Source organism: Syngnathus leptorhynchus, chromosome 7 (genome assembly GCF_054491065.1).
Source record: "Syngnathus leptorhynchus isolate UIUO chromosome 7, UIUO_Slep, whole genome shotgun sequence".
Classification (NCBI taxonomy): domain Eukaryota; kingdom Metazoa; phylum Chordata; class Actinopteri; order Syngnathiformes; family Syngnathidae; genus Syngnathus; species Syngnathus leptorhynchus.
Genome location: NC_141201.1, coordinates 318,934 through 335,158, shown reverse-complemented (window position 1 = coordinate 335,158; position 16,225 = coordinate 318,934). Strand labels below are relative to the sequence as shown.

The 16,225-nt window shown below is 55.6% G+C and overlaps 2 protein-coding genes across 2 annotated transcripts; both read left to right on the top strand.

Annotated features, from left to right (window-relative positions):
• The first annotated feature begins 541 nt into the window (after positions 1 to 541).
• traf4a (tnf receptor-associated factor 4a) lies at positions 542 to 9,750 on the top strand. Its single transcript, XM_085915609.1, has 7 exons — positions 542 to 701; positions 5,874 to 5,925; positions 6,005 to 6,109; positions 6,201 to 6,362; positions 6,545 to 6,706; positions 6,780 to 6,935; positions 7,032 to 9,750. Exons 1-7 carry the CDS (start codon positions 559 to 561, stop codon positions 7,662 to 7,664), a joined length of 1,413 nt encoding a protein of 470 aa, XP_085771735.1. The 5' UTR covers positions 542 to 558; the 3' UTR covers positions 7,665 to 9,750.
• A 499-nt stretch (positions 9,751 to 10,249) lies between these two features.
• LOC147053923 (odorant receptor 131-2-like) lies at positions 10,250 to 16,211 on the top strand. Its single transcript, XM_085915610.1, has 2 exons — positions 10,250 to 10,586; positions 13,919 to 16,211. Exon 2 carries the CDS (start codon positions 14,773 to 14,775, stop codon positions 15,730 to 15,732), a length of 960 nt encoding a protein of 319 aa, XP_085771736.1. The 5' UTR covers positions 10,250 to 10,586; positions 13,919 to 14,772; the 3' UTR covers positions 15,733 to 16,211.
• The last annotated feature ends 14 nt before the right edge of the window (positions 16,212 to 16,225 follow it).

Here is a 16,225-nt window from a genome sequence, read left to right as displayed (position 1 = left end):
ATTGGCTCGCGGATGCTGTTCCGGGGAAGCTCGGGCGGGCGGCGACGTGGACAAAAGCGCAATTAAAGAGGCGATCGGACGGAGGGAAAGCAATCGAGTCGCGTGAGCCAGCGAGCGAGCGAGTGAGCGAGCGCTTTCTTGACTCCTCCTGCTCCAGGAAGGAGGAGGAGGAGGAGGAGGCGGGCCTGGCTGCCTCGGTGCACCCAAACAGTCGGAGAGCTTGCACACTGCTTGCCTCAGTCCGTCAGCAGTAAGTCAGCCCGCCGCCGCCACCGCGACGCAGCGCAGCGCAGCAGCGCCAACCTTCCTCCCCTCGTTGGAAGCTCGGCCTCGGTTTTTGTATGCCGGCCGGAGGGGCGAAGAGAGGAGAGCGAGAGGAGAGCGAGATCCCCGGGTCCGGTCGGACGACGTGAGATGAGCCTTTTGTCGGCGTGAAACACAAGGAAAGCGACGCAAGGACAGGGACGGACGGACGGACAGACGGACGGCGGCCAGGCCAGGCCGAGAGAGAACGCCCGAATCGAGCCGAGCCCAGCCGGAGCTGTAGCCCGAGCCACCATGCCCGGCTTCGACTACAAGTTCCTGGAGAAGCCCAAGAGACGCTTCCAGTGTCCGCTGTGCAGCAAGGCCATGCGGGAGCCCGTCCAGGTGTCGACCTGCGGCCACCGCTTCTGTGACACCTGCCTGCAAGAATTCTTAAGGTACGTTTGTTCGTTCGTTCGTTCGATCGATCGATCGATTGATCGGGCGGGCAATCTGTGTGTGTGCGCGCGCGCGTGTGTGTGTGCGCGCCCGCTAGCCCGCCCACTGATACCGGAGACTGCAGTTTCTGTTGATCTTAGCTAAATAGAGAGAGCGACGTGTAGGCGTGTCCTGCTCACCTTTCTTGTGTTTGTTTACATTGCACAATGACACCAGTGCAGTGAGACGGCCGAGCGCGACAGCGCTTTTCCATCGCCAAACGTCATCGGGGTGCTCAGCACATTTCATCCTTTGCTTTATTGGAACGGAACTCAGGGTTAGGATGGAATTGGTCACAGAGACTCCCTGCGAGGTCGGAGAAGCAAGCCGAGCTTCACCTTCTAATCTGCTGCTCGGCTCACCAAAGGACGTCTTTGTTCAGATTTGAGCACATGATAGGCTTCTCACCACACCTCCCATCAAGTCCGGATGGAACCCAAATTGAATGGACCAAACAAATTGCAGCGTTGATGGACTTGCTGCCATGACGGTACCAAACGTCTGGCTCGTGTCTTTGGGGTTCTCATTTGGCCGAGTACACAAACAAAGCATCTTGGACGAGCCTTCAAACTGTACATGTACGTCCAGATAAAAATGGCAAGCCAGCTGCGGAGGCCCGCCCCTGTATGACCTTTGCAGTTTGCTGACTTCAAATACTGACAAATCTTCACAAAAGGAAAAAAAAAAAAAAAGACTTGAAATGGGGCACATTCATATTTGTTCTCCTTGAAATTGTGAAAATAAGGAAAGCAAAAGCAGGCACTTCTTGTTTTTAGCTCACCGCCGGACAGCGACCCCCAAAAATACATTTGAAAAAGTGCACAAGCTTTAGCCGTCGTAGGAATCTCTGCGTGCTGCATTTACAGCCGGGGGGGGGGGCAGATTGAGTTCAGCCAAACTGGTTCGCTGTTGTTTTCATCAACTTTTAAAAAAAGGGGGGGGAAGTGCTCTCACGTTGACTGTAACTTGAAGCCCGAAAACACCCGGGGGGAGGAAACTCACTAACGAGCAGAAAGAGGAACACGGCTGACGCTGAACCCCAGCCAAAAGACAACGGCCGCTTTGTGAGGACGAGCTGTCAGGAAGCGCCACGCCGCCTTGTCCGAAAGCGGAACCGGGAGCCCGGCGAAGACGCCAAAGTAAGCCGACCTACCGAGCCACGTCTGCCGCCCGTGACCGGGTCAAGGTGTCGGCCGAGGTGGAAATTGGATTTAGCGCTGAATGTGCCGTGCCGGGTCAATCTGGCCAAGCAGGCGAGCGCGGCGGCCGCCGCACTGACACTGCCGCTTTTTACTGTAATTGACTAACACCACTTCCGGCTCTGAAAACACAGTTGCTTCAACAGGCTGCTCAAGCCAACCTGAGTCAGGGCCAATTCGTGGACAGGGCGAGGGCCGCTCGCCTCCCTCGGCAGCCAGGTTGGCCGGCTGGCGCCGTGCCCGGGTCGCTCGCTCCAGCGACACGCTCCGCTCTTTGCGCGCATCCGGGCCCTCTTTGCGGCAGGCAAGAATGCTGCCGCGCGGCATGACTGCCGCATTCGTCATCCTTCCGCCTTCACGCCACCCTGGCTGACTCGTTGGAATTCTGTCACGCTAACGTTAGCATAGCCTGCGCCTTGGTAAACAAAAAAAAAACCAAAACACTGCAGCTCTTCTTTTGCAACCATGTGGTCGAGCTGACTTTGACTTTTGCACGAGAGGGAGGGAGGGAGGGAGGGAGCGGCAGCACGCACGTTTGTTCGCTCGCTCGCAGCAGCTGTGGGCTTTCGCGGCCATGGCGGACATTGAGAGCCATTGAGCAGTCCCCCCTGCAGGTGGGCTTCCGGAGGGGCGGACCTCTCGCCCACACAGACGCTCTTGTTTGCCTTGAGCGGCAAATGGACCCCACGAGCACGCTGCGTCGGCCGCCTCGCAATCGTCGGTCGCCGGGTGGGACGGGGCCTTCGGCTTTGTCGCGAACCCAACCTTGAATCTGGAATCCCTCGGCCAGGCCGGAAAGCTCCGTTTCAGAACATCCTAAGCTTCGTTTGAACGACTCGCAGGCCTGTTCCGTGTTTCACGCGAGCACATTTCTGAGCAAAAAAAACAAAAAGCTGAGGAAGTAAGTGGATCAAGCTGTGAGCTCACGTTTGGCGACGTAATCCGAGCCAGCCCAGGAAATGGCCCAAATCGCCTCGTTTGACGGCGCCGACGAAGTGTGTTTGGGGGGGTAATGGCTGGGGGGGGGGGTTGTCCCACCTTCCGTGCGGACCATTAGCGTCTGAGGCGCTGGTCCAACGGACGTGTCGCCAACCCGCAGCCGAGAGAATTTCTCTCCTGCGCTGCGGGCGCATTCTACTCTCTTTTGTCTAACAAAAGCAGTGCTATGGCGCCATCTCGGTGCCAAGCGACAAGGCGGCCAGCGGCTCGCAGCTTTTTATTGGGAGCTCGCGTTGAAAGATTTCCCAAAGGTCAATGAAGGGAACGTGAGCCCGATGGTTGGAAAGAAAAGAAAGTGAGGAGGCGGCGGCATGGCGCGTGGACGGACGTGCCTCAACTTGTCCTGCTCTCTCAGAGGCCCCAGACCTGGAAAGCATTCCAGCGGTGCGCCGAAGCGCCTCGGACCGCCGCTGCCAAGCGGACGCGTGGTACGTCTTCTGCTCCGAGTCAATCGGGCCGCACGGGTATCAGAAGCCCGACCCCCAGCCCCCCCGCGTTGGTGTGGCGCTCGGGTCAGTGATCACGCTAATGAAAGTAGACGTGCACGTGCTCGCACTCCCACAGAAAGGAGGGCGCGCTCCTTTTTTTGTTGCGGTCCATCCGCAGCTTTTGTTTTCACGTCACGTCTTCTGTGGCTCTTTTCAGGAAGTGCAACTTGTGAAAGTGGCTCTTGCGGGAGCCAAACAGAGCGCTTTGGAAGTTGGCGGCGGGCCGCCACCTGTCCCCAGTCAAAGGGGCCCCTGTGCTCAGCCAGGTGCGCTCCGGAATGAATGGCCCTTTTGCCACTGGTTCCGGTGGCATCTGCCTGCCGAGGCCACTTTGTTAGGTCGTCCTTCCGGAAGGCTATTGATGCGGCGGCCGGCGTGAGGGAGCGCTTGTTTTCGGGATTGGATTTGGACTCCGATCCCACCGATAAGACGCACGAGAGAGACGCCTTTGCGTGGCCGTCTGCCAGCTGCTCCCGAAAAAGATCCTCTCGCCTCCCGCAGCAGTTGCCATGGAGACCAAAGCGCAGGACCCCAAAGTTGCCGGCACACCAGAAGAACAATTGTCGCTTACGACGGCAAGAGGGGCAGGCTGAGAAAATGATCATATGAAAAAAAAAATAGGAGCGCGCGAGTCGTTTGGAACGTACGATCGGGCGAGCTAGGAAAGCTGGCTGTGCCGAAAGGAGCCGCGGCGTCTCCGCTTGCTTGGCGGAGGAGCGGGCTTTTTTTTCCTTCGGCGCCCGGACGCCATCGCGGCACGACCCGCCGATCCCTGCAGTTTGCCCCGGCCGGCTAAAATTAGTGGCGCCATCTGGGATGAAACGGCCAAATTTCACACATGCCGAGCTGTTGGGAAGAAAAGAAAAGATGAGAAGAAGAGAAGCCAACCGGTCCACTTCCCAAACATGTCGGGGAACACGCCTCCTCTTCTTTTAGGTTGCCAGCGCGGCTCATTTGCTAGTACCCAGTGTTGCTATGTTGGCCCACGCCGGTGAAGCGCGGGAAAGGGGCCAGCCGCACAGGCGTGCGTGCCCTCGTAGTAGTGCCTCTTTTTTTCCTTCTGCTGCCCAAGCAACCAAATGAAAAGTAGACACATTTATGGAAAGGTGGGGGGGGGGAACTCCAGTCGGCCAAGAAAGCCAACACGCGAGGCTCACGTCGTCCGTGCGGCCCGAGTATCCGGCACCGTGTTTGCCGCCGCTTCCTTGGTACTGGCTGTCCAAGCCGCCTTGCCCCGAGCCAGCTGCACGTTGGGTGCATCCGTGCTGCGTTTCGGGTGAGGTGAGTTGAGGAAGCAGATCAGCTTACGGGGGTGAAAACGCCACCCCATCCGTTCGGGTGGGTGGCGCGGGAATGAGACGCCTCACATTTGGTGTTTGCTTACACTCTCCTTTGTGACAAAAAGGGCTAGCTGAAGTAAAAAGACGTTTGTATGACTTTTGGTTTGAAAGACCTCAGTCATGGCTACGGGCAAACAAGTTTGGGATCTCAAGACATTTTCACATTTACCGGCTAAAGGGCGTTTCAGCGCATTTGCTTTTGTAGGTCACGCGGCCTCGCTTGCTCACTGGCCATCATCCATGGAGCGCCTCATTAAAAAGCCCCGTCTGTCCTTCCGCGTTATCCTTTCCCTCCCTGTGTAGCCGTGATGGAGTCGAGAGCAAATGCGCTGGCTGGCCGGCTGGGCCCATGCACGCCCGCCCGGCCCCGCCCGCCTGCCCCGAATGCGCTGTCACAAAGAGACGAACAGCGCAGCGATGCCCCCGCCCGCCCGCCCGCCCGTCCGCCCTCCGGCGCCCGAGGAACGGCGCTGACAGCCCGTGACGAGGCCTTTTGCGCCTGTCTGCGTTTGTGTGCGTCACACGAGCGAGGTGGGGGCGCGGGGGTCCGAGTCTGTCCGTCCTGCCTGCGCTCGGATCGCGGCGCCTCTCCAGAGCGCAGAAGCTGTCGCTCGGCATCTCTTCCGAGGCTATCCGTGCAAACTCACTCGTCCTCTGCCACCACCGGCCTCCCCTTGACCCGGGAAGTCGGCCATTTTGGACATTTGACTCCGCAAGGTTGAAATTGGCTGGCGATCCGACAAAAGCTGAAGGCAAACACGAGGACCGAACGGAGGCCGATGATCGGGCGTGTCTCTCCGGGCGACGTGACGTGACCTGGAAATAACGTCGAGTGGTCTCGGCCGGCCCGAATTGAGTCCCTTTCTCAGGCCTTTGTGGCTTGTTCATTGCCGGCCGCAGGGAGGAGAATGAGGCTCGGCCCGTGGCCCCACCCCTCCCTTCCCCTCTTCCCCTCCCCTTCTGGGCCAAAGTCCGCGGGGTGGGTCACGCGGCGTCGCCGGCCGCACGAGAGGAAGCAAAGAGCGAGCGCTGGCTGGATTGAGACGCGGGTGAAACAAAGCGCTACAGGTTGTCTCTAAAGAGCATTCTTTGCGTCTGGTCTGCAGCGAGGGAGTCTTCAAGTGTCCCGAAGACCAGTTGCCTTTGGACTACGCCAAGGTAGGCCAAAGTTCAGCAGCAGCCCCGCCGGTGGCTCGGGCGCCTCGCGTCTTCTCAAACCGGGCCTTTTGTTCTGCAGATCTACCCGGACCCGGAGCTGGAGCAGCAGATCTTGGCGCTGCCCATCCGCTGCATCCACAGCGAAGAGGGCTGCCGCTGGACGGGACAGATGAAGCAGCTGCAGGTGAGCGGCCTCAGCAAAACGTTCCCCTCGGCTGGTCTTTGGCGCGCTTCGCTGTCCATCGGTCGTCACGGGTGACTTTTCCTCGTCCCAGGGCCACTTCTCCACCTGCGCCTTCAACGTCATCCCCTGCCCCAACCGCTGCTCGGTCAAGCTGACTCGCCGCGACCTCCCCGACCACCTGCAGCACGACTGCCCCAAACGCAAAGTCAAGTGCGAGTTCTGCGGCAGCGAGTTCACCGGCGAGGCCTACGAGGTAAAGAAAATGAGACCGCTGGCTGGCTGGCTGGCTGGCTGGCTGGCTGGCTGGCTGGCTAGCTGGCTGGCTGGCTGCCTGGCTAGCTGGCTGGCTGCCTGCCTGGCCGCCTGCCTGCCTGGCCGCCTGCCTGCCTGCCTTGCTCTTCTCCAGAGGTGCTCCTTGTTTTGTGTTCTTTCCAGAACCACCAGGGCGTGTGTCCTCAGGAGAGCGTCTACTGCGAGAACAAATGCGGGGCGCGGATGATGCGCCGGCTGCTGTCGCAGCACGGCACGGCCGAGTGTCCCAAGCGCACGCAGCCGTGCAAGTACTGCGGCAAGGAGTTTGTCTTTGACACCATCCAGGTGGGTTGGCGCGGAGAAACGGGCAAGGCGGCGGCAAAGCAAAGCGCCGACTCAATGGCTCCTTTTCCCGCAGAACCACCAGTACCACTGCCCTCGCTTCCCCGTCCAGTGCCCCAACCAGTGCGGCACGCCCAACATTGCCCGCGAAGACCTGGCCAACCACGTGAAAGACAACTGCGGCAGCGCCCTGGTGCTCTGCCCCTTCAAAGACGCCGGCTGCAAACATCGGGTAAGTGGGCCAAGTGGCCGGGCTCCGGGGGCCGGGCTCCGGGGGCCGGGCTCCGTGCTCCGACGCTCCGGGCTCTGACGCTCTGCGCTCCGGCAGTGCCCCAAGCTGGCGGTGGGGCGGCACCTGGAGGACAGCACCAAGTCCCACCTGACCATGATGTGCAACCTGGTGGGGCGCCAGCGGCAGGAGATCCTGGAGCTGCGGCGCGAGATGGAGGAGCTGTCGGTGAGCCACGACGGCGTCCTGATCTGGAAGCTGAGCGACTACTCGCGCAAGCTGCAGGAGGCCAAGCTGCGCAGCAACCACGAGTTCTTCAGCCCGCCCTTCTACACCCACCGCTACGGCTACAAGCTGCAGGTGTCGGCCTTCCTCAACGGCAACGGCAGCGGCGAGGGCTCGCACCTCTCCGTCTACATCCGCGTGCTGCCCGGCGAGTACGACAACCTCCTGGAGTGGCCCTTCGCCTACAAGGTCACCTTCTCCATCCTGGACCAGAGCGACCCCTCGCTCTCCAAGCCGCAGCACATCACCGAGACCTTCAACCCGGACCCCAACTGGAAGAACTTCCAGAAGCCCAGCGGCGCCCGCAACTCGCTGGACGAGAGCACCCTGGGCTTCGGCTACCCCAAGTTCATCTCGCACGAGGAGATCAAGAAGAGGAACTACGTCCGCGACAACTGCGTCTTTGTCAAGGCTTCCATCGAGATCCCCCAGAAGATCATGGCTTGAGCGCCGGCCGCCGGCCACCGACCACCTTTCCGCGCTCCACCCTCTACCTGACCAACTCACTCTGTGTGAAAATTGCCTTGGAAATCAAAGAGTGCCTAGAAGTTGACCCTTGTTCTTTCTCCCCTCTCTCTTTCACCGACGGTACGTGAGGGGACGGAGGCAGGGTGAAGGAGATTGAACCTCGGATGGATGGAGGGAGGCCGCGAGGGAGGGAGGGAGGGAGGGAGGGAGGGAAGGAAGGAGGCCACCGTCGTGGCTCACGCCTGCCTTGTGTTTTCATAGGCCGCCAGAGCGGCTTCAAGGTGCAGCTCCGTCTTTCACCCTCTATGCAAACTTCACACAAGCTTCCCTGGCCGGCACACAGGCGCTCCCTTCTGAGGAACCTCGGCTTTCTCCATCGTCAGACATTTTCCTCGCGAGAAGCGCCTCGTGTCGGTCTTCAGACGATCCGTTTGCGGCCGGTGACTCCGTCGGATTTTTGTCTTCTCGCGGCGGCTGGCGAGTCCACCTTTGTCGCTCGAGCACATTAGCTCGCGGTCTTAACGTGACGGTCCGCTACCTGAACGGGTTTGTGAGTCACTTTTTGGTTCTTTTCTCACAAACAAGGTATTTTAGGTTGCATTACCTGTTTGTGAGTCTTTGGACCGTTCTTCCCCTCAAAGCCTCATGCGCTTGACCAAACCAAACGCAACTGGCAGGGCACGTCGAGAAGCCAAACTCGAGCAGATGCTGGAAGTCTGCCGTTTGATTGGGCCATCTCTGAGCTCCTCCAAAGTTCGGCCCATCCTGGAGATTTGGGAATGGGGCGGCTCGGTCATCGTGCGTATTTGGTTGAGCGTGGTGGCGACCAGACGCTGACTGGGAATATCTTCAGGAAAATTCAACCCATGAAGCCTACTTTAGCGAGTAACGTGCAATTGTCTATGGTGAGTGGGGCCACCTCAAAGGACTCAACATCAACAAAATCAAGCGCCCCGCTAGCTAAAACGTTTTTGTCCTGGCACGTGGCAGCAAAAGGTGATGACGACGGGAGGGAGGAAGGAAGGAAGGAAGGAAGGAAGGAAGGAAGGAAGGAAGGATGGGTGTCATTTTGCTTGGGTCCAAATCTTTTGTTGGATTGCTGCCTGAATTTGTGTCGGCCGCCACCAAGTGGGAAATTGTCTCGTGGGATTTGAGTTTTCAGCATCTGGTGTGGACCATATTCGATGCGTTTCCATTCTTGTGACCGACAAGTGGCCAGGCTTGTTTTGTTTTGGGCAAAGCAACCTTAGCCGCTTTGGATGGAATTTGTGCATCCTTAAGAGGCCAATGGGACCAGTGAAGGAAAATCCATGTGGCCTTTTTCTTGATCCGCTACGAGCTTGCATGAGAGGTACGTGCATGCTTCATGTGCTAACAGCCGGCCGGACCACCTACCTTTTGTACTCTACCTGTTCTCATCACTATTTTGCCCTTATTTTTGAAGAGTTTTAAGAATAGTTTTGATTATTATTCTCAACATGGGTTGGTTTTTTTGTAAACGGAAAATGTGAACGTTGCGAACCCGTTCGACGTGTTGACGGACACGCGTCGAGATGGTCTCCTTCACAGCGCCACCGCCTGGACGGAGGACTGTGAAATGTACATTTATTACATTGAACGCAACGCGTGAATACGTCATGTACAAATACAGAAGCACATTCTGTCCTTTGACTTAGTAGATGCGTGCACACACACACACACACACACACACACACACTGATTTCCTCTCATAATGCCAGCTGATATTCGACAGTAACTTTTTGTACGATTCTGTATTTTCAAGGGGAGGGGAAAAATCCTTTCTGGCTGTTTTTCTACTTATTTGGCTGTGAGAGTCGGGTCGACTTTGAGAGTCCGTCAGTTTGTCTGTCCGTGCGTCTCGCGTGTTTGAGCCTCACGTGTTCTGTGTCTTATTTTCCCCATTTTGAAAATGAAAAGTATTTATTTGAAAGCAGCGCCGCCGTCAGTCGATGCGGACGGCGCATAATAATGTTTTAACATGTCCTTTGATGAGTGCTTGTCAATTTCTTAACTAAAATAAAATTACCATATGCTGTGTTTTAAAGGTGCCTTTCACTTTTCTTCATTTTTGAAATTGCCGTATGTAACGGATATCGGCTTGAGCTGTGCGCATTGAACGGTAGTAAAACTCCGATCTGGTCCCAATCTGGTGACGGTGTGGATTTGCGTGTTTATTCATTTCATTGATTCATTGCTCAATTAAAAAAAACAAAAACAGGTTAATTCCAGAGACCCTGCAGTGGCTGAACACCTTTGCCCCTGGACATTTAGTTGGGTGCAGCCCATCTGTCAATACATTTCAAAAATCCAAGTGATATCAATTTGCTTTATTGAGATTTTGAAGTCCAAAAACTCAAAACAGTATAGTAGGTCATGTTCATAAGAACAATGTCAAGTGTCACGCAAGTCATCATTTGCCATTTCATCACCGGATAACGATACAAACACGAGGGGGGGGGCATAGATAACTTCGATCTAATGCGACGACGCTGGTATAATGCAGCCATGAATAATTGGCCAACGTGACGTCTGTACCGCTTCAATATGGCGGCCGGCGGAAGTGCACGCACTGACTAACCTCGGTGACCGACCGACGTGTTTGCTTTCACTTCCCTTTTTCGAGTTACGAACGTGTCCAAACACTTTAACATGTGATTTGATAAAACAGGTCAGCAAAAACTTTTCGCAGAATGTCTAGGTCGCGCATCCAGAACCTCATAGGTGCGCGCGCGCGCGCCCTGGTTCTTCTTTTGTCAACGTGCTGCTGCTACCGCTGCCGCTGTTGCTGCTGCTGCTGCTGCTGCTGCTGCAACAACAGAAACAGACGAACAAATGGCTGGACAGAAGAGAAGAAAGGATGAAGCACAACAGTCATTCGGGGTGAGTTGGCAAACCAAAGTTTGCTGTCAATTGAGCTAAAATGCTCACGTCACATGACAGAAATGACAAATAGACCAGTTCATTGATACACACACACACACGCACACACACACACGTTTGTGATTAATGGTGTGTGAGTGTGAGTGACCTCCTTCCATAAGGTCTTGTAGGATTAACATCAAAAGTAATCCCATTACTCAGACAGGCTGTTGCAGTGTGCTTTTATGCACACACGTAGAGTACAGTAGAGTACATACGTGGCTTAAACCATCTGAGGGCACTTGACATTCTTTGAGGGGGTTTGGCTCAAGTGCTATTTGTGTAGACGAAGCAAACACTTGTAAAAGATCAAATGCAAAAAAATGTTTGTGTTGTGACTGAATTCCATGCAAAAGCGTTGAGCCCCCCTTCAGTAAGTAAGGCCTTAGTGTGGGCGCCCACTGTGCAACCCATAATCTGCCCCGTGACCCCCCCGCCCACAAAAAAAAAAAAAGACTACACGAGCATGCCAAAATAGAAATCACGTATGATGTCTTTCCTCCAAACGTTTGGTGAGTACAACGTAAATCACTCTTGTGTGACTCTGTTGAATTGCAATTTACTTGTTGTTTTCACCAAACAATACATCATGAACAAAGGCAAGATGGAAAAAGTGGCAACCTTTTGTCCGACTGATCGATTCTAAAAATATTGGAAATTCCGAAGCGTGCCGCAAAATTGCCACTGAGTTGAACGTGGCCCCATGGACACGGCTTTCATTGTTTTGCGCTGCCTTTCTGACAAGTAGCCAGGAGGTCCTGCCATCAATCTTGTCGTGCTTGGTGGAAACGTGGCTTGTTGTGTAGCAAAACGCACAGCGCAGCACAGCGCAACACAGCGCAACACAACCCCCCCCCCCGCGGGGCCACATCTGCGGCGGCTCAAATATCAGCGGTGCTCCCCCTCACGACCAGTCACCATTCATTCAAAAGAGCAAAGGCCGTGGCTGTTGCGACCACGGTGCAGGTCGCAGCTCCCATCTTGCCTGTCAACTTCATTGGTGGCTCCCACCGCAGCTCACCTTTCAACTCTATTCTGCAGGGGGGGTGGGGGGAGCCATATGTCGTCCCCATCCCCCCGACCGACCGAGCGACTGCCGCTCGCGGGAAGACCACCTCGGTGGGTTTCCGCAGCAGACGGGATGAAGCCTGATGAAGACGTGTCCCTCCCTCTGGACTCTGGCTTGACTGGTGCCTTCAAGCCACAATGATGCAACGTAGACCAAAAATGAATAGGACGCACAGGCCGCGACAAAATGCCCAAGCGCGACAAAGCGCGACGCCGCACCAAATAAAAGCGTAGCGATCCAAGCGCCGCCGAGCAAGCCGTCCGTGCCTCTTTTAAAAAGCACCGACGAGCACGTCTACCAAATATCCCCGTGTCCCATTCCCAAAAGCCCGTGTCTTCGATAATGGCAAGACTTTACAGTTGAGCGTCTCCGTCCGCTGCTTCGCGTTCCTCCAAACAAAAGAGCCGCTTTGTGTCCGTCCATGCGCTGCCCCTGAAGTTGGGCGGGGAAACGGTCCCGGCTGCATGCAAGATGGAAAAAATCATTGCGGCTGATGGCCTCACGTGCCGGAGGCCCGGGCCCCTCCGCTCCGCTCGCCAATGAGAAACAGATGCAAGATGAAGAGGCAAAAATAAAGGGACCTCGACAATATCCACAGCCAACATTTGCTGCGTCGCTTTTGATTCTTTGAGGGCCTTGCTTCTCCAAGGACATCCAAATGTGTTTTTTCCACTTTGCTCATCAAAAGCCAAAGCCCTGCCCATCCCATTTGGGCATCACTCGCATTCTTTGGCATCTCCATACACAGTCAGGAAAAATGTCTGTCTGACGGACGGACGGACGGCCACCAGGCGCAAATTTTGCTACCAAAACAAGTTTGCAGTCCCAATTCCCAAACACCCCTGATGTCCCAGTTGATCCCGTTTCAAAAGCCTGCGCTCTTCCCCTCCAGTCTTGAAACCAGCGTTGTTGTTGTTGTGGCAGATCCCGGCCGGACGGAAAGAACGGCCAACGGCAGCAAACGTCGCGCCCACTGATGCGTTGTGACGTTGTTGTGCCGGGGGCGCTCTGCCGGAAGGAGGCGCCCAGCGCTTCACACGGCCTGCAAAGTGTCGGTGGGCGCTATTGGTAAAGGCCGCCACGGGCGCCGCTAACTCCTCACCCATTCCTAACAATGAAAATGGCGAGGTCAAACACACACGTGGTAGTGAAGTGGGTAGGGGCGGTGCGGTGCGGTGCGGGGCTGGGCCCAGCGAGTCGAGTCAAGTCAACAGCGTTAACCTGGGCTCCATGCTCCTCGCTCGACTGTGTTTTCATTTTGGATTTGAAATAGCTGAAAAGTGCGTCAGCCACTGGACTCAAATAGTTTGATGATGCCCCGTAAAGCGCATTATAACACAACGGTCGGTCGGGCGGTCGGTCGGTCATTGTGTGCTACGCTGGGCCATTTTTCCAAGTAGATAGCATCCAAGTCACGATTGACTCGGAGATTGTTGACAGATGAAGTCATTGGCTCAGAGTAGCCATGAAGGAAGCTTTGGAGAACGTTTGCCAGGATTCCATCTTGTCCACGCCCTCAACGTTGCCCTGACATTAGCCTCACTTGGCCACAGGTTTTCTTGCTTCTTCTTTTTTGACACGCAGTTGTTGTTTTTTGAATGTAGCCAAAAGGTTGTTGTTGTTTTTTTACATTTTTTGAACAAAGTAGCCAGTTTTTGTTCGGCCGTATGTATTTTTCTGTCTTTTCACCTTACAAATGTGTGATTTTGAGGTCAAAAGGAATGATCATCGTCATTTGCAATGAAGAAAGTATTCGACAGTAGTTTGACTGAGAAAACAAGACTGCTACGACTTTCAATGCACGGTGCTGTGCTGCCCTCTAGTGGCTTGGTGCTTGAAGTAACGAGCGGAAAGTGGAACCCAAAACGCTTTGGAATCAAGAGTGAATGCTGTATTTTGGTTTTCTTTGAAGCTTTAGCTTTCTACCAAATTGCGGACCCTAAAAGACTGAGATGAGACGAGACGAGACGAGACTGCTCATTGTGGACTCAATAGATCGTAAACTGCTCACATTCAGAGTAGAAACGACAGCACGCGCCTATTCAATACGCTTAAGCTGGATGTCTTATGTCAGTAAAAGAATATGGCCGTGTGTCAATTGGCAGACATCATCAACGTGATGTGTGTCCATAAAATGTCAACCGTTATGAACGTAGGCCATTTGAGCAATTTTCAAAGCCAAACCTGACGGAGCTTACCTTCATGTTGTTGTTGTTTTTTACAGAACATGACGGCACAATGCGGAGAACACTTGGCGGCAGCTGCGGCTCCTCTGTCAATATTTGTGCCAGTATGTGAGTGTATTTGCACAAAGGTTATTTGTGTTTACCTCACCACCAAAGAAGGGATGCTGAACTTTGTCTTCCAATGGTGGGGTCCAACTAGACCAGTTTGGTCAAGTGCGATGTCGCCTGCGTCTGACAAACTTTGCCAAAGTCAAGCGCTGGGTGTCAAGCACGCAACACCCGCAGGACTCGTTAACGGCGTCAACATTTTGAATTATTAAAAGGCCTCAATGAGCCTTTTGGGACTGGCTCAGAGTTGCGGAAAACAAGGCCCATGGTCGCGCGGGGAAAACCAAGAAAAGGACAAACAACAACAACAACAAATGCAAAGTTGGCGCCAAAGTTGACTTTTCCAGCGTGCATGATGCAATAGAGACGCTGAGCTGCTAATGAGCATCTGAATGACTGAGCTCACTTGTGTCTGGGCTGGCCGCATGGGATCGCCGCATGGGATCGCTGGGGTGACCGACCGGACCGGACCGCAATAGATGAGATCCAATGGGCCCCTTGTTGCCTTTTTGGTATTGTGAAGCGGCTGCCTGGAGCGCCCACAGCCCGGTCAGCGCCATTTGGGAGCACGTCCTTTGTTGCCACTTGGGCCCGGCCCGGCCCGGCGAGGCCAGCCATACTCTTAACCGCTGCCTTCTCGACCATCTTCTTCTTCTGGCATCCTTTGGACCGAGGCTCGTCTGCGGCCGAGGGGCGGGGCTCGGCTGGTATAAAGCTCGGCGGCGCCCGAGGCGACGCGCACTCTGCTCCGACGCCGCACCTGGAGCGCGTCTTCTCTCCGACGATGATGGCGTCTTCCACTTTGACGGGCAACGCGACGACTGCGGCGGCGGCCAGGGCGAGCCTCTCTCAGCGAGCGGCGGCCGGCGTCCTGACCACCTCCTGCTGCGTGATCTTCCTGTTTGTCAACGGGTGGACGCTGTTCACCCTGCGAAGTAAAAGCCTCTTTCGGGAGACGTCGCGCTACGTCCTGCTCTTCAACCTGCTGCTGGCCGACACGCTGTATCTGAGCCTGAGCCAGCTGCTCTACCTGCTCTCCACCTGCGGCGTCAGCCTGCCCTACTCGGCCTGCGGGGCGCTGGTGCTGCTGGCCAATCTGCTGAGCAGGATCTCGCCTCTGGTGCTGGCGGTCATGTCGCTGGAGAGATACGTGGCCGTGTGCCGCCCGCTGCGCCACGTCTCGGTGGCCACGGCGGGGAACACGGCGCGGGCCGTGCTGGCGGTGTGGACCGTCTCTTGTCTCAACGTTGTGGTCCAGGGCCTTTTGCTGAAGACCTTTCCCTTTGAGCAAATGACGCAGCTGTGCACCTTCAGCGTCTTCTTCCTCTCGCCCGTGTCCAAAGCGTACTACGACGTTTTCACGTGCTTGTTGTTTGCGTGGGCCAGCTCCAGCATCCTTTTCAGCTTTGTGGGCGTGGCGCTGTCGGCCAGGTCGGCGGCCACCGACAAAGACTCTCTCCGCAAAGCTGGCCACACGCTGCTGCTGCACCTGCTGCAGCTTGTCCTCAGCCTCATGTCGGTGCTCTACGCCATCATCATGGCGCAGGCGGCGGCCTCCTTGAGCCGGCTGGACTTTGTCCTGGTCCGGACAATTCTCTTTGTGTGCTTCTTTCAACTGCCCCGTTGTCTGGGCTCTCTGGTCTACGGGCTGAGGGATCGGAGCCTCCGAGTGGCGCTGGTCTACGTTCTCTGCTGTCACGTCCGAGTGTCGCGCTCTCCCGGCGGGGGCGCCCTTGTGTCCTGACGCCGTTTCCCAGAGACGCGGTCAAAAAAAAAAAAAGCTTTGAACTCTGCATTGTCACTCATTACAATGCGTGTTCTGACTTGAGGCTGGCATCTTTGTGTGGCGCGCCGGAACGAGCCGTATTCAAAGTAGCCGGCACGACTTCAAATTGCACGTGCATCGGCTAAAGACGACCCAACATGGAGAGGAATGAAGCCAACGGCGTGAGGATGACTTTTTCCCATGCGCAGTCACCAGACGGACTGTCGAGATGGATTGAAGTGCCCGTTTCATTCGAGCCCGTCGCCAGTCGCGCGGCTTGCTTGACCTGACCGTCGTAAGCCGAGGGCTGGAGGACAACAAAACAAAAACGTCAAGTCGAAGTTTTTAGTTGACCATTTCTTGACTTCTGTTCAAAGGTCCATTTGCATCCAGCCAACGGTAGCTTGCGTACTGCAAATGATTACTCGACTCATTTCATCAACTACGCAATAAAAGTAATGGCCAATTCTTT

What these genes read in the sequence shown, in the direction of transcription:
- traf4a (XM_085915609.1), top strand. Translation starts at nt 559, where the DNA reads ATGCCCGGCTTCGACTACAAGTTCCTGGAGAAGCCCAAGAGACGCTTC. An exon ending in TGCCTGCAAGAATTCTTAAG is followed by an intron (nt 702 to 5,873) that starts GTACGTTTGTTC and finishes TCTGGTCTGCAG; the next exon opens with CGAGGGAGTCTTCAAGTGTC. An exon ending in TGCCTTTGGACTACGCCAAG is followed by an intron (nt 5,926 to 6,004) that starts GTAGGCCAAAGT and finishes TTTGTTCTGCAG; the next exon opens with ATCTACCCGGACCCGGAGCT.
- LOC147053923 (XM_085915610.1), top strand. Translation starts at nt 14,773, where the DNA reads ATGATGGCGTCTTCCACTTTGACGGGCAACGCGACGACTGCGGCGGCG.